Source organism: Nyctereutes procyonoides, unplaced genomic scaffold (assembly GCF_905146905.1).
Source record: "Nyctereutes procyonoides isolate TBG_1078 unplaced genomic scaffold, NYPRO_anot_genome, whole genome shotgun sequence".
Lineage (NCBI taxonomy): Eukaryota > Metazoa > Chordata > Mammalia > Carnivora > Canidae > Nyctereutes > Nyctereutes procyonoides.
The window spans coordinates 35876001-35896280 of NW_026575043.1; the positions used below are offsets into that span (position 1 = coordinate 35876001).

The 20280-nt window shown below is 44.9% G+C and overlaps 1 protein-coding gene across 3 annotated transcripts in view; it reads left to right on the forward strand.

The window, feature by feature from the left end:
- Window positions 1-20280, forward strand: part of UBE2L3 (ubiquitin conjugating enzyme E2 L3) — a 61697-nt gene that overhangs the window by 11025 nt on the left and 30392 nt on the right. Inside the window, exons 1-2 of one of the 3 annotated variants that reach the window (XM_055322801.1) lie at window positions 4017-4032; window positions 7464-7559. The exons of 1 other annotated variant lie outside the window; for it this stretch is intronic. In XM_055322801.1, coding sequence (XP_055178776.1) covers window positions 7491-7559 — 69 coding nt within the window. In that variant the 5' untranslated portion in view covers window positions 4017-4032; window positions 7464-7490. Of the gene's footprint in view, window positions 1-4016; window positions 4033-7463; window positions 7560-20280 lie in introns of those variants that run through there. One more of the 3 variants, XM_055322800.1, reaches the window with a different exon arrangement.

Genomic DNA, 20280 nt, shown 5'->3' on the forward strand with positions numbered 1-20280 from the left:
AGAGAAAGAGAGAGAGGCAGAGACATAGGCAGAGGGAGAAGCAGGCTCCATGCACCGGGAGCCCGATGTGGGATTCGATCCCGGGTCTCCAGGATCGTGCCCTGGGCCAAAGGCAGGCACCAAGCCGCTGCACCACCCAGGGATCGCCCTCATTTCTTTTTTTTAAACATGACAAGCTTTTTTTTTTTTTTTTTTTTAAGATTATTTATTTATTTGAGGATAGAGTGAGCTAGCACACAAGTGGGAGAGGGAGAAGCAGACTCCCTGCTGAGCAGGGAGCCTGGTGCTGGAGCTCAATCCCAGGACTCTGAGACCATGACCTAAGCTGAAGGCAGATGCTTAACTGACTGAGCCACCCAAGCACCCCTATATTCATTTCTAATTTAAGGCCTTGTGAGTTCTGTTCATAGGCTGTGAACGCCATATCGTGGCTAGTCCCTGTTAATGTAGAGTAGGGAATATATGTTGGTGCCTTGACACTGTCTTGGATTTTAAGAACTATGGTGATACAATTACGGAAGGGAATGAAACTAACATTTATTGAATATTTACGAGGGGTGCTAAGTGTTAAGCACTGTATAAAGTTTCTCGTAATTCTCAATAGAGCCCTGTGAAGTTGGTTTCCTATTTTTCAGGTAAGACAGTAGACTTGGAGCTTCGGGTAGTATGAAGGGTGGGGCCTGGGTTTAAGCCCATGCCTGTTTGGCTCAAGAGGCCTCTGCTCTTCCTAGTCCACTGACAGTTTGACAGCTGTTGAAGCAACCACTTGTCAAATCAGAACATTGTTTCTCTGTATAATATATAAAAGTAGTGTTGAAGAGAATGATTGGGGATTGCAATATAGTGATTGTTTGTCTATAGGAATCTTCAGAGCAGAGAACAGTAAAATAAAACAATGAGTCATAGTAAGCATTCATTTTTTTTAAAAAGTTCAGAAAGATTTCCAGGTTTCTGTTACCACAGACTTGTTGCAGTAAAAAGGATTCCTTACTTGCTTCTGTGTGCCTGGCACAGTGGGAGGTGTTAGCTCTTTTAAGGAGCTTATTTCTAGTCATGGAAATGACACTGAATTAATCAGGGCCTCAGTATCTTCCTTTCTAAAAGACTGGATTGGATGAGCATAGTGGTTCTTAAGCAGGGGTGCCCCTCACTGTCACTGGGGGGGGGGATCCCCTGGCACAGGTGCCTAAGCCTTACTCTAGAGATTCTGATTCTGCAGGTCTAGAATGAGGCCTAGGCATGAGATAGGCTTTCTCCCTCAACCCTCCCTCTCTGCCCCACGTCTCTCTATATGAGTGTTGAATAACTCCCTGGGGCCTTCGGGTGTACTCTCTGAGAGTCCTCCAACATTAGTTAACACTCCAGCCAAATTTGGCTCCCAGCTGCTTCCCAAAAAGGTGATTTCTTCCTTCCATGGCTCTGCATACGTTTCTTACATGCGAGCACACCTGTTCTCTTCTCTCTTCTCTGCACTGGTTTGGCTTTTCCCCATCCTTCAAGGCCTGTCTGACCTCCTCTCTTCGTCTCTTTTGTGAACTGACTGCCCTCTGCTATTGCCTGCTGGGTCTCCCTTGCTCTGACCTCCATGTTCCTAGAGTAGTGCTTCTTTGCTCTTCTAATCTCTCAGCAGCCAAGAAGATGGTGCTCAGCTTTACTTTCTGTGTTTCCTTTATAGGGGTACAGTGTGCTTTTTTTCCATTCAACAAATGTAAAATTATAGGGTGCTATCAAATATGCTTTTTTAAATTATATAAGCACCCCCTACCTTGAGACTTGTCCATAGTGTTGATTTGACATCTGAAGCAGCCCTAGCTTCCATAACTGATTTTTCCTCTGGATATCTATCTGGATTTCTTTTTTTTTTTTTTTTAAGATTTTATTTATTTATTCATGATAGTCACAGAGCGAGAGAGAGAGAGAGGCAGAGACACAGGCAGAGGGAGAAGCAGGCTCCATGCAGGGAGCCCGACGTGGGATTTGATCCCGGGTCTCCAGGATCGTGCCCCTGGCCAAAGGCAGGCGCTAAACCGCTGCGTCACCCAGGGATCCCTCTATCTGGATTTCTTAAAGAGGACCATGGCCACAGGCTACTTAATCACTGGCTCCTGAAGGGTTCTTAGGCCCTGTGTGAGGCTTGTCTGGGAGATTTTGAACGGTTGCCTTTCTTTTTTTCAAAGAAGAAAAAAAGATTTTATTAAATACTTTGCCCAACCTCGGATGTATACACTGGAGTTGTGTAACAGAGCTCACTGTATATAGCTGTCTCCTCCTGTTCTCTCAGGGATGAGGTAAGGCTTCCGTGCAGGATGTGGAGCAATCCACTCCTGTTGGGGTCATGGCTGTTCTCCTGTTATTGGGCAGCAATCTGTTTCTGGAACTTGCCACACTCTTGCCTGGCATGGTCATCAGGCTCTCTAGGCTGGAGCCTAGGCAGTGGGCTCCCCCCCCTTTTTAAACGATTTTATTTATTTATTTATGAGAGACACAGAGACAGAGACACAGGCAGAGGGAGAAGCAGGCTCCATGCAGGGAGCCCGATGTGGGGACTCCATCCTGGGACTCCAGGATCACACCCTGGCACCCATGGATCCCTGGGCTTTCCCCTTTTGAAGAGCTGGGCAGCACACCCATGCTCTTTTGGGTTCCATCAATATACTGAGATCCACCTCTGGGCTCAGAAACGGACCTCATTTTGAGAAGCATTGCTGTCTTTCTCCCTCACTGCTTACCCTGGCTGGGAAGCCTGCTACCCCCCTGCCAGGAGAAGGAATGAGCTAGTTGGCTCCTTCTGCTTTCCCTCATGCTCTTTTGATTTGTCAGTATGGCGCCATCAGCCTGGAGCAGCTGACCCAGGACAGCTTCTTGCTCCGAGCAGAACTGAAACAAACTTTTGTGGGCATATTTTGTAAGCTCCTGTCATTCTTGGCTGTGGTCTTCCTGTGTTCTAGAGCTGGTCCACTCTCACAGTTTTCTTTTGTCAGGTCCCTCTTTTACCATCATTTTTAATAATATCCTTTTGAATTTGAACTCTGAATTTACATTGGTTTATTTTTATTTTTTAAAGATTTTATTTATTTATTCATGAGAAAGAGAGAGAGATGCAGAGACATAGGCAGAGAGAGAAGCAGGCTCCATGCAGGGATCCTGATGTGGGACTTGATCCTAGGACTCCAGGACCATGCCCTGGGCTGAAGGCAGGCACTAAACCGCTGAGCCATCCAAGGATCCTCTACATTGGTTTCTTTAAATTCCATCCACAGTTCTTCTCAGCATCATTCTGTTATAGGGGTGCACTTTTGCTTGAAGATTTGTCAAGCCTCTTGAGTCATCTTGCCTTTTCCAGTCTCAGACCTTCATATGAATCTGTCTTTTCTCTGAATGACTTGAATTCATCTTTTTTTTTTTTAAGATTTTATTTATTCGTGATAGAGAGAGAGAGAGAGAGAGAGAGAGAGAGAGAGAGAGGCAGAGACAGCAGGGAGAAGCAGGCTCCATGCAGAGAGCCCAATGCGGGACTCAATCCCGGGACTCCAGGATCACACTCCGGGCCAAAGGCAGGCACTGAACCGCTGAGCCACCCAGGAATCCCCTGAATTCATCTTCTTCAGGCTCTCCTTGGTGGAAGGAAGTGTGATTGGCATTTTAGGCCAAAGAGTTCTTGATTGGAGGACCTGCTTGTGCAATGCAGGACTTTTAGTGTCCTAGCCCATGATGGTGCCAGTGGTTCTTGGGAGCTGGGGCTCTAGAGGATGTTGGGAAATCAGGGTGGGGTGGTGTCACAATGCTTGGCATGTATTGGGCAGGGCTCGGGATGCTCAAGTGCAGAGTCCTGCCTGAATACTGGAGCCACCCTGTTGAGAAATGCTCTCCTAGGGCTGCCCAACATTCCCTGGAGATTATAGGGTTTGCTTGCTTGTTTGTTTATCTTGGTTTCTCTCACTTCTGCCTTATAATCACTTCTTCCTTGTTGGTTAGGATTATGCAAAGGAGTTTGCCTCTTCCGCTCTTTGGTGAGTTTAACTTGATGGCAAGGTAAGTTGAGAGTTTATCTGATGACTAGTAATTGATAACCGAACTTTGGAGTCCTTGAGGCTCCCAGTTCTGCCAACATTAGCGTCACCCTTCTTCTCTGGTAGGTGGCAGGAGGGATGGCGTTCTCTCCCACAGTCTGGCTTTTATCTTTGTGCATGTACCTCTCTCTTTCTCTCTTAAGTCTCCATGCCCAGTGTGGGGCTTGAATTCATGAGCCCGAGATTGAGTTGTGTTTTCTACCAGCCGAGCCAGTCAGGGGCCCCAGTGTTCATGTATCTATCTCTTGATATCAGAGTACCAGTAGGTGCCCTCTCTGCACCTCTGCCCACAGTGCCCACTCCTTCCTTTTTCTTGAGCAAGATGCAGGTTTTCACTGTCATCTTACAGTTGAGTCTCATCTTGCCATATTTTTGCAACTCTTTTGAAATTTACATTCTTGTGTTTATTCCTAATACTTTCTATCATTAGTATGTGGATTTCTGAAGCCATATAGTATATGTACAGATTATTTTAAAATTCATTTCCTCCCATGAAAATTGAATATAATCTCATTGGTTGTCTAATTTCAAAGTTCTATCTGGAATTGTTTCCCTGTCCATATTTGGTTTAAAATATTTCTGATAGGGGGATGCCTGGGTGGCTCAGCGGTTTAGCGCCTGCCTTTGGCCTGGGGTGTGATCGTGGAGCTCCAGGATCGAGTCCCACGTTGGGCTCCCTGCATGGAGCCTGCTTCTCCCTCTGTCTGTGTCTCTGCCCCTCTCTCTGTGTCTCTCATGAATGAATAAATAAAATCTTTAAAAAATAAAATAAAATAATAAAATAAAATAAAATAAAACAAAATAAAATAAAATAAAATAAAATAAAATAAAATAAAATAAAATAAAATAAAATAGGGGGTCCCTGGGTGGCGCAGCGGTTTAGTGCCTGCCTTTGGCCCAGGGCGCGATCCTGGAGACCCGGGGTTGAGTCCTGCATTGGGCTCTCTGCATGGAGCCTGCTTCTCCCTCTGCCTGTGTCTCTGCCTCTCTCTCTTTCTCTGTGTGACTATCATAAATAAAATAAAATAAATAAAATAAAATAAAATAAAATAAAATAAAATAAAATATTTCTGATAGCTTGGTAGGTTCAGCTCTTAAGTGACATCATATCTTCTGTCTCTAGCCAGGAATCTTACACTAGTATCTTACAGCAGGGACCAGAAAATCAAATACATGGAGAGCCTTTCCCATCCCAGAGCCCTTTTTTTTCCCTCCCCAGTCCCCTGCCTCCCATCCCTTCACTATCCTGACAATTAAGCAAGTATTTGAGCATGCCCATGAGCTCTGGGGGCTTTTAGATCCCTGCCCTTGAGCTTGCCCACATGGAACTTGTATGCTGTTTGGGGAGTGGGGCAGAGTGGTAGAATGAGATTTATTTATTCTCATCCTGAAGGCTTCATTGTCCCCAGGAGAGAGTTTCTGGTGAGTCCTGGGCATTAGCAGGAGGACCAGATGGCAGTTGGCAGGTTGAGTAGTCTCTCAGTTTCCATGCTGTTCCTTCTGCAGCCTTAGGAAGAGGGACCAGACCACCCCTTCCCCACTCCAGGGACCGCAAGCGTTGCAACTAGCTTCTTTTTTTTTTTTTTTAAAGATTTTATTTATTTATTCATGAGAGACACACACAAGAGAGAGAGGCAGAGACACAGGCAGAGGGAGAAGCAGGCTCCATGCAGGGAGCCCGATGTGGGACTCGATCCCGGGTCTCCAGGATCACGCCCTGGGCTGAAGGCGATGCCAAACCGCTGAGCCACCAGGGCTGCCCTGCAACTAGCTTCTTTATGGAAGCTGAGTGTTACTTAGAAGTGGAGCTCATCTCTCAGTGGCAGTGGCTCTCTCCTGTCACTGTAGCTTGTTAAAAATTCCCATTTCAGACTACCCCACAGTTGCTGGACCAGAATTTCCAGGGCCGGGGCCTAAGCCCAGATGGTTGTGGTGGGCAGCTAGGGTTGACAAGCAGCAGCATCCTGTGGGAAGAAACTCGGTCGGGGGTGTCGCCTGCCATGAAGCACCAGCATGTCCCAATGGCCTGTTTTGCATGTTCATTTGACACACTGTCCTTCTCAGCCCACTCCATGCCAGGCACACCACACATCCTCCAACTTAGAACCTGTAACACTAGCTCACCTCCTACTTCCTCTGGAATTGTTCCCCCAGGGGGCCTTGTAAACTTGGTCCTTGCCTATGCAATGGGAATGTGGGGGTACAAAGGATCTTTTGGGCTCGAAGTAGAGGCTGGTTTAGAGCCTCTGTGCCATTGTGAGCCACAGCACCACACAAAGAGGGGCTTCTCAGTTGCAAAAGGGTTCGTGGGCTGGACCAACAAGGAGGAAGCCAGGGCCATTGAGGAAGCTGTCCTCCCTGCTCAGCTGAGTGGTGTTCTGGTGATGCAGAAGAAGGTACCCAAGAGATGTGGAGGAAGCTTTTGTACCAAGACAAGAGACCAGGTTGGGACATTAGAGGGATTGTGTCACTGCAGGTATCTGAGAATGGAGGAATATTGGGAATGTGAGCAGGCCAGCACACATTGGGTCTTGGGTCATCATGCCTGTCGGGTGTTGACTTGAGTTGTTGGAGAAGCAGTGATGCACAATTGGAAAACCAGTGACCATCGATTATAGACTAAAGACCTCTCAGGCAGGGCTCTGATGTAGTTAAGACACAGTGGTAATGCTTTCTGGACAAAATGACATTTGCCACATGGACTGTTTATATAGTAATCCTTCATTTGCAAAGGATTCTGTTGCGCACAATAGAGTTTCCCCTTTGCTTTGTTCAACTCTGGGTCTTACTGCCCCTGGTTTGAAGCCGAGGAAGTGGAGGCCCAGTGAAAGGCTCCTGTCCCCCTCCCCATCCCAGACTGGAGAGTTGTTCTCTTCACCGAGTGTCCTTGCTGAGGCAGAGCTCTGAAATCAAGCTTACAGTCCTGGGTAGAAAACGTGGTGTGTATGTGTTTGCTCCTAGTCCCCAGTTTTATCTTCATATCCTCAGCATCTGGCCCACAGCTTAATAAACCTTGGTTGGGAGAAGTCAAATCTGTAGTACCTTTCTTGTGCCCCTGCTGCATGGCTGCCCTGTGCAGGGGCCCGAGGGTGTATAAAGAGAGGTCTGGTGATTAGCCCAAAGAGGAGGCGATGTGCCTGCAGAAGGCAGTTGTTTGTCCCGCTGAGCTCTGAGGGGTCACCAAGGTGGGGGCTTATCTTGGTCTGGGTCACGGGTTGAAGGGACCACTGTGGCTCCAGGCCTCTTTACTGGACTGGGTGTGGTCTGGTCCACAGTCTGAAATTTGGTCATCAGTGGTGTTGGCACTCGCTTTAATTTGAGGGAGTCAGGAGGGATCTTAATGTGTGGTGCTTTCCCCTGTTTGACACCCCTTTATGCTTTGTTAATCAACAGGAGCTTGAAGAAATCCGCAAATGTGGAATGAAAAACTTCCGTAACATCCAGGTTGATGAAGCTAATTTATTGACTTGGCAAGGGCTTATTGTTCCTGTGAGTATTGAACACTTCCACTTCTTACCAGATTATTCTTCAAGGTGATATGTGTGTTGGGCTTACCTCTCCACTCCCAAGTAGTCTGTTAGGTAAGAAAGCCAGCAGACGCACTGAAGCGGGCTGTCACTCTAGGATATAATAAGGCAGGGACCTTAGCCTCGGGTGCCTGAGTAGAATCCCGTCTTTGCACTGGTTTTGTGACATTCTGGGGTGCCCGAGCTTTCCACATCTGTGGTTATTGCCTCAGGAAAGGAGTATGTGTTTGTGTTCCTGTCTTCCCCGACTTCTCTGTGCCTGGCCCCGTTTGTCCAGACGGGGCTGCCTTCTCTGACCTCTTGGGAGATGGTGGCCATTCCCATCTAGATCTTTTCTTTGCTTCCCTGCCTGGTTTTGCATCTGTGTGTCTAACCCTCTGGACACATGCATTCCGGGGCTTCATTCCTGGTAGCCTCCACTGTATGCTTTCTGTTGGTTTCCAGTCCCTTTACCTAATGGCCCACCTGGTGCCCTCACCCAGTGTCTTGTTTGGGGCTTCTGCCTCTACTCTGTGACACCCACAGCTCCTGCTCCCTCTGCCTCACAGACTTCTACCTTCAGATGGGCCCAGGCTTACTCTTACAACGGCCTTCTTGTGGCCTTCCTGTTCTCTTGATTTAGGGTCTCTCTTTCTCCATCCTTTCATCTACTCACCCCTTGAGAGCCTCATCCTATACTAACTCATTCACAATCCCAGTTTCTTCTACCCTTCTGGAACTACCTCACACTGAGCCCCAGGTCTCTCCTCCGTCCTCACGCCTCAAACTTGGCAGCCCTAGAACCCACTGGCCTCTTGAGCCTATGGACCCTGTGCAGTGTCCCAGCTCCATGTTCTGTGACCTTGTGCCACTCAGTCCTGTCTGCTGCTGCTCCCCTGAGCTCTTAGGCATGGACCCTGTTTAGTCTCCTGCCCTTCTCTCACGCTGTTTCTTGGGGCCCCTGCTGCTGCCAGCATCCTAGATTACTAGATGATTACTATAAGTGAAGGAGTCCTGTCCCTGTTTCTCTTCCTGCCCTTTCCCACAGAGCCACACCATGTGTCCATGCGGTGGCCTCACTTGGATACCGTGTGCTTCTAGTCTCCCTGGTTCACAACTGGGACTTCTCCATGAGTGCTCCCTTCCTCCCTGTTCTTCTGTGCTCACTGCCTCCTCTTTTCATCCCCACTTTCCCTCTGAGCCTCAGCCTGTCCATACTCTATATTATTGTGCAGAATCTTTCCTTAAGGGCAGATTGGCTACTTTGCCAAAGCAGAATACGGAACGTGCTTACTGTAGATGCTTTCTTCTTAATGCTGGTTATAGGTCGTGCCTTTTTTTTTAAAAGTCCTTGCAACTTGAATAGCAGATACTGGATTCATGATTTATTTTCATGATCACTTGGATAATGAAGGAAAGATACACTTTTTTTTTTTTAAGATTTATTTATTCATCTATGATAGAGAGAGAGAGAGAGGCAGGGACACAGGAGGAGGGAGAAGCAGGCTCCGTGCCGGGAGCCCGATGCGGGACTCGATCCCGGGACTCCAGGATCGCACCCTGGGCCAAAGGCAGGCGCTAAACCGCTGAGCCACTCAGGGATCCCCAGAAAGATACACTTTTGTAGTATTTCAGTACACACTGAAAAATTTTAAATCTGGGAGTATCCAGTCTGGTTTTGAGGATGAGTTATTGAGATTTCTTCAGGCTTGGAGATGGTAGGGCTCAGGGTACAGTGTGTAGATGATATGGGAGCCCTGACTGGGAAGGTTCAGCTAGTGACCCCAGGCCTTGCCTACTGAATTGTTAGGTGCTAAGTGGAAGGTTGGCCAGTACCATCTGGCCCTGTCCCTTTTCTTTCTTTTTTTAAAGATTTTATTTATTTATTCATGAGAGACACAGAGACAGAGATAGAGAGAGGTAGGGACACAGGCAGAGGGAGAAGCAGGCTCCATGCAGGGAGACTTGATCCCAGGTCTCCAAGATCACACCCTGGGCTGAAGGCGGCGCCAAACCGCTGAGCAACCCAGGCTGCCCACCTGTCCCTTTTCTAATTGAGGTTTTGTATACTACTGATATATATTTTTTTAATTTTTATTTATTTATGATAGTCACACACACACACACGAGAGAGAGAGAGAGAGAGAGAGAGAGGCAGAGACACAGGCAGAGGGAGAAGCAGGCTCCATGCACCGGGAGCCCGATGTGGGATTCGATCCCGGGTCTCCAGGATCGCGCCCTGGGCCAAAGGCAGGCGCCAAACCGCTGCGCCACCCAGGGATCCCTGTATACTACTGATAAAAGAAGTAAAGACTTATTCCATGGATCTTTTGAAAAATGATGAGAATGAATGGAACAGTTTTGAGCAGTCAGGCTTGGGCAATCTATCCCATGTTCTCAGAGGCATGAGAATGCAGGCCAGCTCCAAGGCTAGGTAGCTGTCATCAGGCTTTGCCCAGAACATCCCCAAGGCCTCCCTCTGGTGTCACATTGGTGGAACCTGTAGAATGGTCTGTGGTTTCATAAGTTCAAGGTGGAGACCAGCTGATAGAATGCAATGTACTTCAGTCAAGGCTCTGGGTGGGGAGTGTCCAGACCAAAGCCTCACCTTCCATTTAGGGGAAGCTGGGCCCAGAGACAGTAGGCCACAGCTGCTCTCTCCATTCCACTGCCTCTTCCTATTTCTCTTGTGTCCTTACTACAGTCACTGCCCAGGGCCCCTGGCTTGCTATGAGAAGCATTTCAAGGAAGCAATGACAGTGCTTTTGGCAACTGACCCTTCCATGTTCCTCACTAGTACCCCACACCTGGAGCTGAGATCTTCCTGCATCATAGGGGCTGAGTCATTGTGGGGACTCTCCTCCTCAGACTCACCTGGGGTCCACCCAGCTGGAATGAAAGCAGGCCCATGCTGATAAAGGCATAGTAGTCCAGAAGCATGCCTTGAGCACCTGGTACTGGTCCTCAGGGAGCAGCGTAGTAAATACGACCTCATTGTATGTAGGTCAGAGAAGGAGCAGACCCAGACTCTTCAGAGATGGAAGATGGGAGTGAACCAATGGGGTGCTTCCTTGAGACATTTCATTGTTACCATTGCACTTCAGGCTTATTCCATTTAAACATTTTATTTTTATTTTTATTTTTATTAATTTTTATTTATTTATGATAGTCACAGAGAGAGAGAGAGAGAGAGGCAGAGACACAGGCAGAGGGAGAAGCAGGCTCCATGCACCGGGAGCCCGACGTGGGATTCGATCCCGGGTTCCCAGGATCACGCCCTGGGCCAAAGGCAGGCGCCAAACCGCTGCACCACCCAGGGATCCCAACATTTTTTTTTTTAAAGATTTATTTATTTATTCATAGAGACACAGGCAGAGGGAGAAGCAGACTCCACGCAGGGATCCTGGGTCTCCGGGATCACACCCTGGACTGAAGGTGGCGCTAAACCGCTGAGCCACCCAGGCTGCCCGCCTTTAAACATTTTTATATAAATTTTTTTCATTCAAAATTCAGATGTGATAGCTATGGAAGAAAATGATCTCATAATCCTATCATGAAGAAATTCAGTATGTTTTTGGGCACCTGCCCTTCAGGAACTAGAGGATGGTGGTGAGCCTTCTCAAATTTCTCACCCAATGAACATGTTCATGTTTGCTCTTAACCATTAGCATATTCCTCCCAGCCTTTTTACATGCAATTTTTTTTTAAATACTGGAATTTTTATTTTTTTTAATTTTTATTTATTTATGATAGTCACACACACACACACACACACACAGAGAGGGGCAGAGACATAGGCAGAGGGAGAAGCAGGCTCCATGCACTAGGAGCCTGACATGGGATTCGATCCTGGGTCTCCAGGATCGTGCCCTGGGCCAAAGGCAGGTGCCAAACCGCTGCGCCACCCAGGGATCCCTTTACATGCAATTTTTAATGGACCATATGATACCTTCGTAATTATCACATACTTTCATCATTTAATCATTGTCTTGAAACTTTATGAATGTGATTTTTGATAACTGTACAGTGTCCCATAATATTTGTGCTATCATTTATTCAGTCATTCCTTTAAGTTTGGCCATTTGGATTGTTGTTTTTCCATTTTTAAATAATTTATCCATGAACATCTGAATATGAAAAATCTTAGTGTATTAGTGTACCTCTTTGTTTATTTTAGGTTTGATTTTTTTTTAAGATTTTATTTAGTTTTAAAGATTTTATTTATTTATTCATTCATGAAAGACACACAGAGAGGCAGAGATACAAGCAGAGGGAGAAGCAGGCTGGGAGCCTGATGCGTGACTTGATCCCAGGACCAGGATCATGCCCTGAGCCAAAGGCAGACAGACGTTCAACCCCTGAGCCACTCGGGCATCCCAAGATTCTATTTATTTTTTTAAAGTATCTCCATACTCAACATGGGGCTTGAACTCACAACCCTGAGATCAAGCGTCACACACTTTGATGACTGAGCCAACCAGGTGCCCCTATTTTAAGTTTGATCTTGAGATACAGTAGTCTGACCAGGAGGATGACAGTTGTGCCAGCTTATACTCTTATGGGCACTGTCGGCACCAGCCCTGCACATGTCCTTGTCAGTCATAGAAGCAGCTGGGTGTTATTAAAGGGGGTTCTGAATGGCAGTATTTCAGCATCCAGGCTGTGGGGGTACGTTTGCCCCAGGGTGAGAACCGTGGCCTTTCTTCAACTGGTTTGAGATCTCAGGCACATTAAGCAGCTTGTCTCGGTATCCTCACATATAAAAGGAGTACTCATCTCTCTGGTTGTTGTAAAAGTTCAGTAAGTGCATGTGTGTGAAGTTCTTAGGCTCACTCTTATTATTAAAAGCCTTTGTGGGGCTCTGCAAAATTATTTGGGAGTATGTAGCAAAGAGCCCATGAAACCAGCATACAGAAAGAAGTTATTGTTTCCAGTGTGATAGGTGCAAAAGTACTCAATTGGATTTAGTCCCATTCATCCATTCAGGCTGTTAATAACAAAATACCAGATATTGGTTAGTTTATAGCAACAGAAATTTATTTCTCGCTGTTCTGGAGGCTGGAAGTTGAAGATCAGCGTGCCAGTTCTGGGGATGGCCTTGTTCTTGGTCACAGTCTTCCCCTGTATCCTGATACAGCAGAAGGAGCAAGCTAGCTCTCTGGGGCCTGTTACAAGGCACTAATCTCATTCACGAGGGCTCTTCCCTAATGATCTAATCACTTCCCAAAGATCCTACCTCATAACACTAATACTCTGGGCATTAAGTTTTCAATGTATGAATTTTGGGCCTGCACAAACATAGTAATGTGCATTTTTAATGTTATTTTAGTTGAAGGCTTTTTAAAATTTATTGACTGTTTATATTTCCGCAATATCAATCGGAGTTTAAGTATGCTTCTTTGTTGAATTGTAGGAATTCTGTATATTAGTCCTTTGTGTTTGGGAAAAATATTTTTCAGCTGTTTTCTTTCTTTTTTTGTTTATTCAAGAATTGTTAACTTGAAAGTTTCTCTTAAAATTTAAAAATTGTTTTGCTTTATTAATTTTTATTGTAAAATACACTTAACATAAAATTTGCCATTTGTAAGCCTACAATTGAGTGACCTTAATTATGTTCAAAATGTTGAACAACCACCACTGTCTTATTTCCAAATTTTTTCATCACTCAAACAGAACCTGTGTATCCATTCAGTAACACCCTACTACCCCAAACCTCTCAACCCTTGGGAACCTCTAATCTAGTGTCTTTATGAATTTACCTATTGTAGATATTTCATATAAATCATATATTTGTCTTTTTTTTTTTTTTTTTTTTTTATGATAGTCACAGAGAGAGAGAGAGACAGAGACACAGGCTGAGGGAGAAGCAGGCTCCATGCACCGGAAGCCCGACGTGGGATTCGATCCCGGGTTTCCAGGATCGCGCCCTGGGCCAAAGGCAGGCGCCAAACCGCTGCGCCACCCAGGGATCCCATATATTTGTCTTTTTGATCTGGCTTATTTCACTTAGCAAAATTTTTTTAGGGTTATCATCTATATGGTACCACGAACCAGAACATAATTCCTTTTAATGGATGAATAGTGTTCCATTTTGTTTTTATTTTTGTTTATCTACTCATCTCTTGATGGAAAGTAGGGTGGTTTCCACCTTCTGGCTGTTGTGAACATTGGCATACAAATGCCTGCTTGAGTCCCTGGCCATTTGTTTTTTTTGTTTGTTTGTTTGTTTTTTTTGTGTTTTTTTGTTAAGATTTATTTATTTATTCAGAGAGAGAGAGAGAGGCAGAAACACAGGCAGGGGGAGAAGCAGGCTCCATGCAGGAAGCCCGACGTGGGTTTCGATCTTGGGTCTCCAGGATCACACCCCGGGCTGCAGGCGGCGCTAAACCGCTGCGCCACTAGGGCTGCCCGAGTCCCTGGCCATTTCTATATTGTCTCTGAGGAAATGTTAATTTAAGCAAGGCCTCCTTTCCTTTCCTTTTTCCTTTTTCCTTTTTCCTTTCCTTTTCATTTCATGCTCAGTGTGGAGCCCAACAGGGGCTTAACCCTGAGATCAAGACCTGAATTGAGATCAAGAGTCAGACACTTAACTGAGCCGCTCAGGTGCACCAAGACTTAAGTTCTTAGAGCAGTTTTAGGTTCACAGTAACATTAAGAGAAAGGGATAGAGATTTCTTACATACTCCCTAGCCCCACACATCTCTAACTTCCCCCATTATGGACATTTCCTACCAGAGTGGTGTATTTTTTACAATTGATGGACCTGCATTGACACAACATAATCACTAAACCCATTAGGGTTAATTCTTGGTAGCGTATATTCTGTGAGTTTTGAAAAATGTATAACAGCACGTATCCATTATCATAATATCATATAGAGTATTTCCACTGCCGAGATCCTCTGTATTCTACTTTTGCAATCCCCCCTGACCCCCAACCCCTTACCCGCCCCCAGCAACCACTAACCTTTTTCCTGTCTTCATAGGTTGGCTTTTTCTAGAATGTCATTTAGTTGGAATCATACAGTATGTAGGTTTTTTTTTTTTTTCCCCAGATTGGCTTCTTTTAGTTATAATAATATACATTTAAGTTTCCTCCATATTGCGTCATGGCTTGGTAGCTGCTTTCTTTTTAGCATTGAATACTGTTCCATTGTTTGGATATACCACAGTTTAACTGTTCACCTAAAGGGCATCTTGTTTGCTTCCAAGTTTTGACAATTATGAATAAGTGACAATAAACTTTTTTTTTTTTTTGACATAGAGAGCGCAGAGCCAGAGAGAGAACACAAGGGGGGAGAGGGGACAGAGGGAAAAGAAGGAGGCTCCCTGCTCAAGGACTCCCAATGTGGGGCTTGATCCCAGGACCCTGGGATCATGACCTGAGCTGAAGGCAGATGCTTAACCGATTGAGCCACCCAGGTGCCCTGGCTATAAACTTTTTTTTTTTTTTAAGATTTTATTTATTTATTCATGAGAGACACAGGCAGAGAGAGAAGCAGGCTCCATACAGGGAGCCTGATGTGGGACTCCATCCCAGGACTCCAGGATCACACCCTGAGCCAAAGGCAGACGCTCAACCGCTGAGCCACCCAGGTGTCCCTATAAACATTTTTAGTTGGGTGTTTGTGTTCTCCTTGTCTTTGAGTTGTAGGAGTCCTTTATGTGTATGTTATATATATATATATATATATATATATATACATCATACACACACACACACACACATATTTTAAAGATTTATTTATTTATTTGTTTGTTTATTTATTTATTTATTTATGAGAATACACAGAGAGGAGAGAGAGGCAGAGACACAGGCAGAGGGAGAAGCAGGCCCCATGCAGGGAGCCTGACGTGGGACTCGATCCAGGGTCTCCAGGATCACACCCTGGGCTGCAGGCGGCGCTAAACCGCTGAGCCACCGGGGCTGCCCTATATATATATTTTTAAAGATTTTATTTATTCATGGGAGACACAGAGAGAGAGGCAGAGACACAGGCAAAGGGAGAAGCAGGCTCCATGAGGGAGCCTGATGTGGGACTCGATCTCAGGACTCCAAGACCATGCCCTGGGCCAAAGGCAGGCACTAAACCGCTGAGCCACCCAGGCTTCCCTATATTTTGTAGATATTAAGCCCTTATTAGATATATAATTTGCAAATACTTTCTCCCATTCTGTGGGCTGTCCTTTCACGCTTTTTAGTAGTTAATTAAAAAAAAAAAATTCAGAGCAGCCCCGGTGGCGCAGCAGTTTAGCGCCACCTGCAGCCTGGGGTGTGATCCTGGAGACCCTGGATCGAGTCCCGCGTCGGGCTTCCGGTGCATGGAGCCTGCTTCTCCCTCTGCCTGTGTCTCTGCCTCTCTCTCTCTCTCTCTCTCTCTCTCTCTCTCTCTCTCTGACTATCATAAAAAAAAAAAAAAGAAAAGAAAAAAGAAGCCATTGTCAAATCCAAATCATACAGGTCTTCCCCTGTTTTTGTTTTTTTTAAGTAAGCTCTACCCCATCGTGGGGCTCAGACTCACAACCCTGAGAGCAAGAGCTACATTCTCTACTCAGCGCACCAACCAGCCTCCACTCTTACTTTCTTCTAAGAATGTTTATAGGGATACCTGGGTGGCTCAGTTGGTTAGGCATCTACCTTTGGTTCAGATAGTGATCCCAGGGTTCTGGGATTGAGTCCCATATCAGGCTTCCTGCTCAGTGGGGAGCCTGCTTCTCCCTCTCCTGCTCCCCCTGCTTGTGCTCTCTCTCCCCACACTCTGAAATTAATAAATAAATAAATAAAATTAAGAAGAAAGAATGTTTATAGTTTAGCTCTTAAATTTTTGTCTTTGATCCATTTTTTTGATCCATTTTTTAAAAAAGATTTATTCATTTATTCATGAGAGAGAGAGAGAGAGAGGCAGAGACACAGGCAGAGGGAGAAGCCCGCTCCATGCAGGGAGCCAGATGTAGAACTCAATTACAGGACTTCAGGATCACGCCCTGAGCTGAAGGCAGGCGGTGCTAAACCGCTGAGCCACCAGGGCTGCCCTCTTGATCCATTTTAAGTAAATTTTTGTATATGGTGAAAGGAAAGGGTCCATTTTTGTTATTTTGTGTGTGGATATCCAGTTTTCCCAGACCATTTGTTTAGGAGACTGCTCTTGATCTTGGCATCTTTCTCAAAAATCAGTTTAGTACCTATGTGGGGGGTTATTTCTGGGCTCTGAGTTCTATTTCATTGGTCCATATGTCTGTCTTTTTGTCAGTCACACTGTTTTGGTTACTGTAGCTTTGTAATAAGTTTTATTTTATTTTATTTTTTTAGAGATTTTGTTTATTTATTCAAGAGGGACACAGAGAGAAGCAGAGACACAGGTAGAGGGAGAAGCAGGCTCCATCCAGGGAGCCGGATGTGGGACTTGATCCCAGGACCCAGGATCACGCCCTGGGCCAAAGGCAGTGCTAAACCACTGAGCCACCCAGGCTGCCCTTCACTTTTTTTAGAAAGTAAACTATACTTGCAGTGTGGGGCTCAAACTCACAAGCCGAAGATCAAGTTGCAAGCACTACCAACTGAGCCAGTCAGGTTCCCCTTCGATCTTCTTTTTCAAGATTGTTTTGGCTATTCAGGGTTCTTTGAGATACCATATGAATTTTAGAATGGGTTTTTCCGTTTTGCAAGGTTAACTACTTGGGATTTTAGTAGACCTAACATTGAATCTTGAGATCACTTTGGGTGGTATTATCATTAGACTATTAAGTCTTCCAAATCATGAACCCAGTGTGTCTTTTCATATATTTAGGTCTTTAATTTCTCTCAGCAGTGTTTTGTAATGTTCAGTGTGTAAGTCTTAGGCCTCTGTATTATTTAGCTCAGACTGCCATAATAAAACACCATAGGGGGGATCCCTGGGTGGCGCAGTGGTTTGGCGCCTGCCTTTGGCCCAGGGCGCGATCCTGGAGACCCAGGATCGAATCCCATGTCAGGCTCCCGGTGCCTGGAGCCTGCTTCTCCCTCTGCCTGTGTCTCTGCCTCTCTCTCTCTCTCTCTCTGTGACTATCATAAAAAAAAAAAAAAAAATTAAAACGCCATAGGGACACCTGGGTTGCTCAGTGGTTAAGTGTCTACCTTTGGTTCAGGGTGTTGATCCTGGGATGGGCAGATCAAGTCCTGTGTCAAGATCCCCACAGGGAGCCTGCTTCTCCCTCTGCCTGTGTCTCTGCTTCTCTCTGTCTCTCTCATGAAAAAAATAAATAAAATCTAAAAAAACAAAAACAAAAAAACAAAAAAACCCACAACACCCAAAACCACCATAGACTAGGTGGCTTAAACAACATAAATTAATTTTTCATACTTCTAGAGGCTAGATGTCCTAGATCACAGTCTGGCAGGGTCACTTTCTGGTGAGACCTCTTCCTGGTTTGCAAATGGCTACCACATGGAGAAATGGAGCAAAGGAGCTCTTCTTGTAAGTGTAGTAGGTCCTCCCCACCCCAGTCTGTGGTTTCAGTTACCCTTAATCAACAATGATCCCAAAGCAGATGATCTTCCTTCCGACATATCTTCAGGTCAGGAGTAGCCTAATGCTACATTACCATGCCTACATGATTCATCTCACTTCATCTCATCACGTAGGCATTTTATTATCTCACATCATCACTAGAAGAAGGGTGAATACAGTGCCATAAGATATTTTGAGAGACCACATTCATTTAATTTTTATAACAATATAATTGTTCTATTTTTTATTTAAAAAAATTTTTTAGGGATCCCTGGGTGGCTCAGCGGTTTAGCGCCTGCCTTTGGGGCAGGGCGTGATCCTGGAGACCCCAGATCGAGTCCCACATCGGGCTCCCTGCATGGAGCCTGCTTCTCCCTCTGCCTGTGTCTCTGCCTCTCTCTCTCTCTCATGAATAATAAATAAAATCTTAAAAATAAATAAATAATAAAAATAAAATAAAAAAATTTTTAAAGATTTTTTAAAAAAATATTTTATTTATTTATTCACGATAGATAGAGAGAGAGAGAGGCAGAGACACAGGCAGAGGGAAAAGCAGGCTCTATGCAGGGAGCCTGACGCGGGACTCGATCCCGGGACTTCAGGATCGTGCCCTGGGCCAAAGGCAGGCGCTAAACCGCTTAGCCACCCAGGGATCCCCCGTGTTCTATTTTTTAATTGTCAATCTCTTTGCTGTGCCTAATTTATAAATTAAACTTTGTCATAGGTATGTATGCATAGGAAAAAACAGTGTATGTGGAGTTTGGTACTATCTGTGATTTCAGATATCCACTGTGGATCTTAGAAAGTATACTGTGTTGATAAAGGGAGACTACTGTTCATTAATCCTATTGGATCAGGGCTCTCTACCTTATGACCTCATCTCACCTTAGTTGCTTGCTTACTCCAAATACAGTGATCCTGGGGTTGGGGCTTCAATAGCATATGAATTTGGAAGGAAAACATTGAGTCTGTAACAGCCTTCTTGGTTAAATTTGTTTCTAGGTATTTTATTCTTTTCAATGTTACTACTTTTTTAAGATTTTACTTTATTTATTCATGAAAGACACAGAGAGAGAGAGGCAGAGACATAGGCAGAAGGAGAAAAGCAGGCTCTCCATGGGAGCCTGATGTGGGACTGAGATCTCAGGACCCCAGGATCACACCCTGAGGCAAAGGCAGACAGACACTCAACTGCTGAGCCACCCAGGCAGCCCTCATTTATTAGTTTTAACTGTGTATGTGTGTGTAATCTTTAAAGTTTTGTTTTGTTTTGTTTTAAGATTTTATTTATTTATTCATGAGAGACACACAGAGAGAGGCGGAGAAGCAGGCTCCATGCAGGGAGCCTGATGTGGGACTCCATCCCAGGTCTCCAGGATCACACCCTGGGCTGAAGGCAGTGCTAAACTGCTGAGCCTCCCAGGCTGCCCTCTTTTTTACGTTTTTCTATTTATAAGATCAAAGTCCTTTGAGTAGAAGTAGTTTTATGCTTTCATTCCAATTTGGATATCTTTTACTTCTTTTTTTTGCCTAATTGTCCTGGCTAGGAGCACCAATACTTTGTCAAATAGAAGTGGCAAAAGTAAGCATCCATGTCTTATTCCTGATTTTAGAGGAAAAACGTTTATACTTTGACCATTGAGTGTGATGTTGGTTGTAGCTTTTTCAAATACAGCTTTTGTGGTGTTCTCTACCTAGTTTATAACGTGTTTTTATCATGAAAGTGTGTTAAGTTTGCATCTCTTGAAATGATTGCTTTTTTCCTTTATTAATGTGGTATAGTACATTGATTTTTGTATATTTAGGCATCCTTGCATTCCTGGAATAAATCCCACTTGGTCATGGTGTATAATCATTTTAATATGCTTCTGAATTCATTTTGCTAGTGTTTTGTTGAAGATTTTGGCTCAAAACTCATAAGGGATTTTGTAAATTTTCATGTAGTGTCTTTGGGTTCAGTATTAGGGTGATGCTGGGCTCATAGAATGAGTTATGAAGTGTTTCCTCTTCAGAAGAGTTCTAGAAGAATCCGTGCCAATTCTTTACACAGTTGGTACAATTCATCAGTAAAACCATCTGATTCAGGACTCTTTTGTTAGGAGGTTTTTGATTGCTGATTCAACCTCCTTAGTCATTAGAGGTCTATTTCTCTTTTCTTTTTCTTGATTCAGTTTTAGTAGATTGAGTATTCCTGGGAGTTTGTGCATCTCCTCTACGT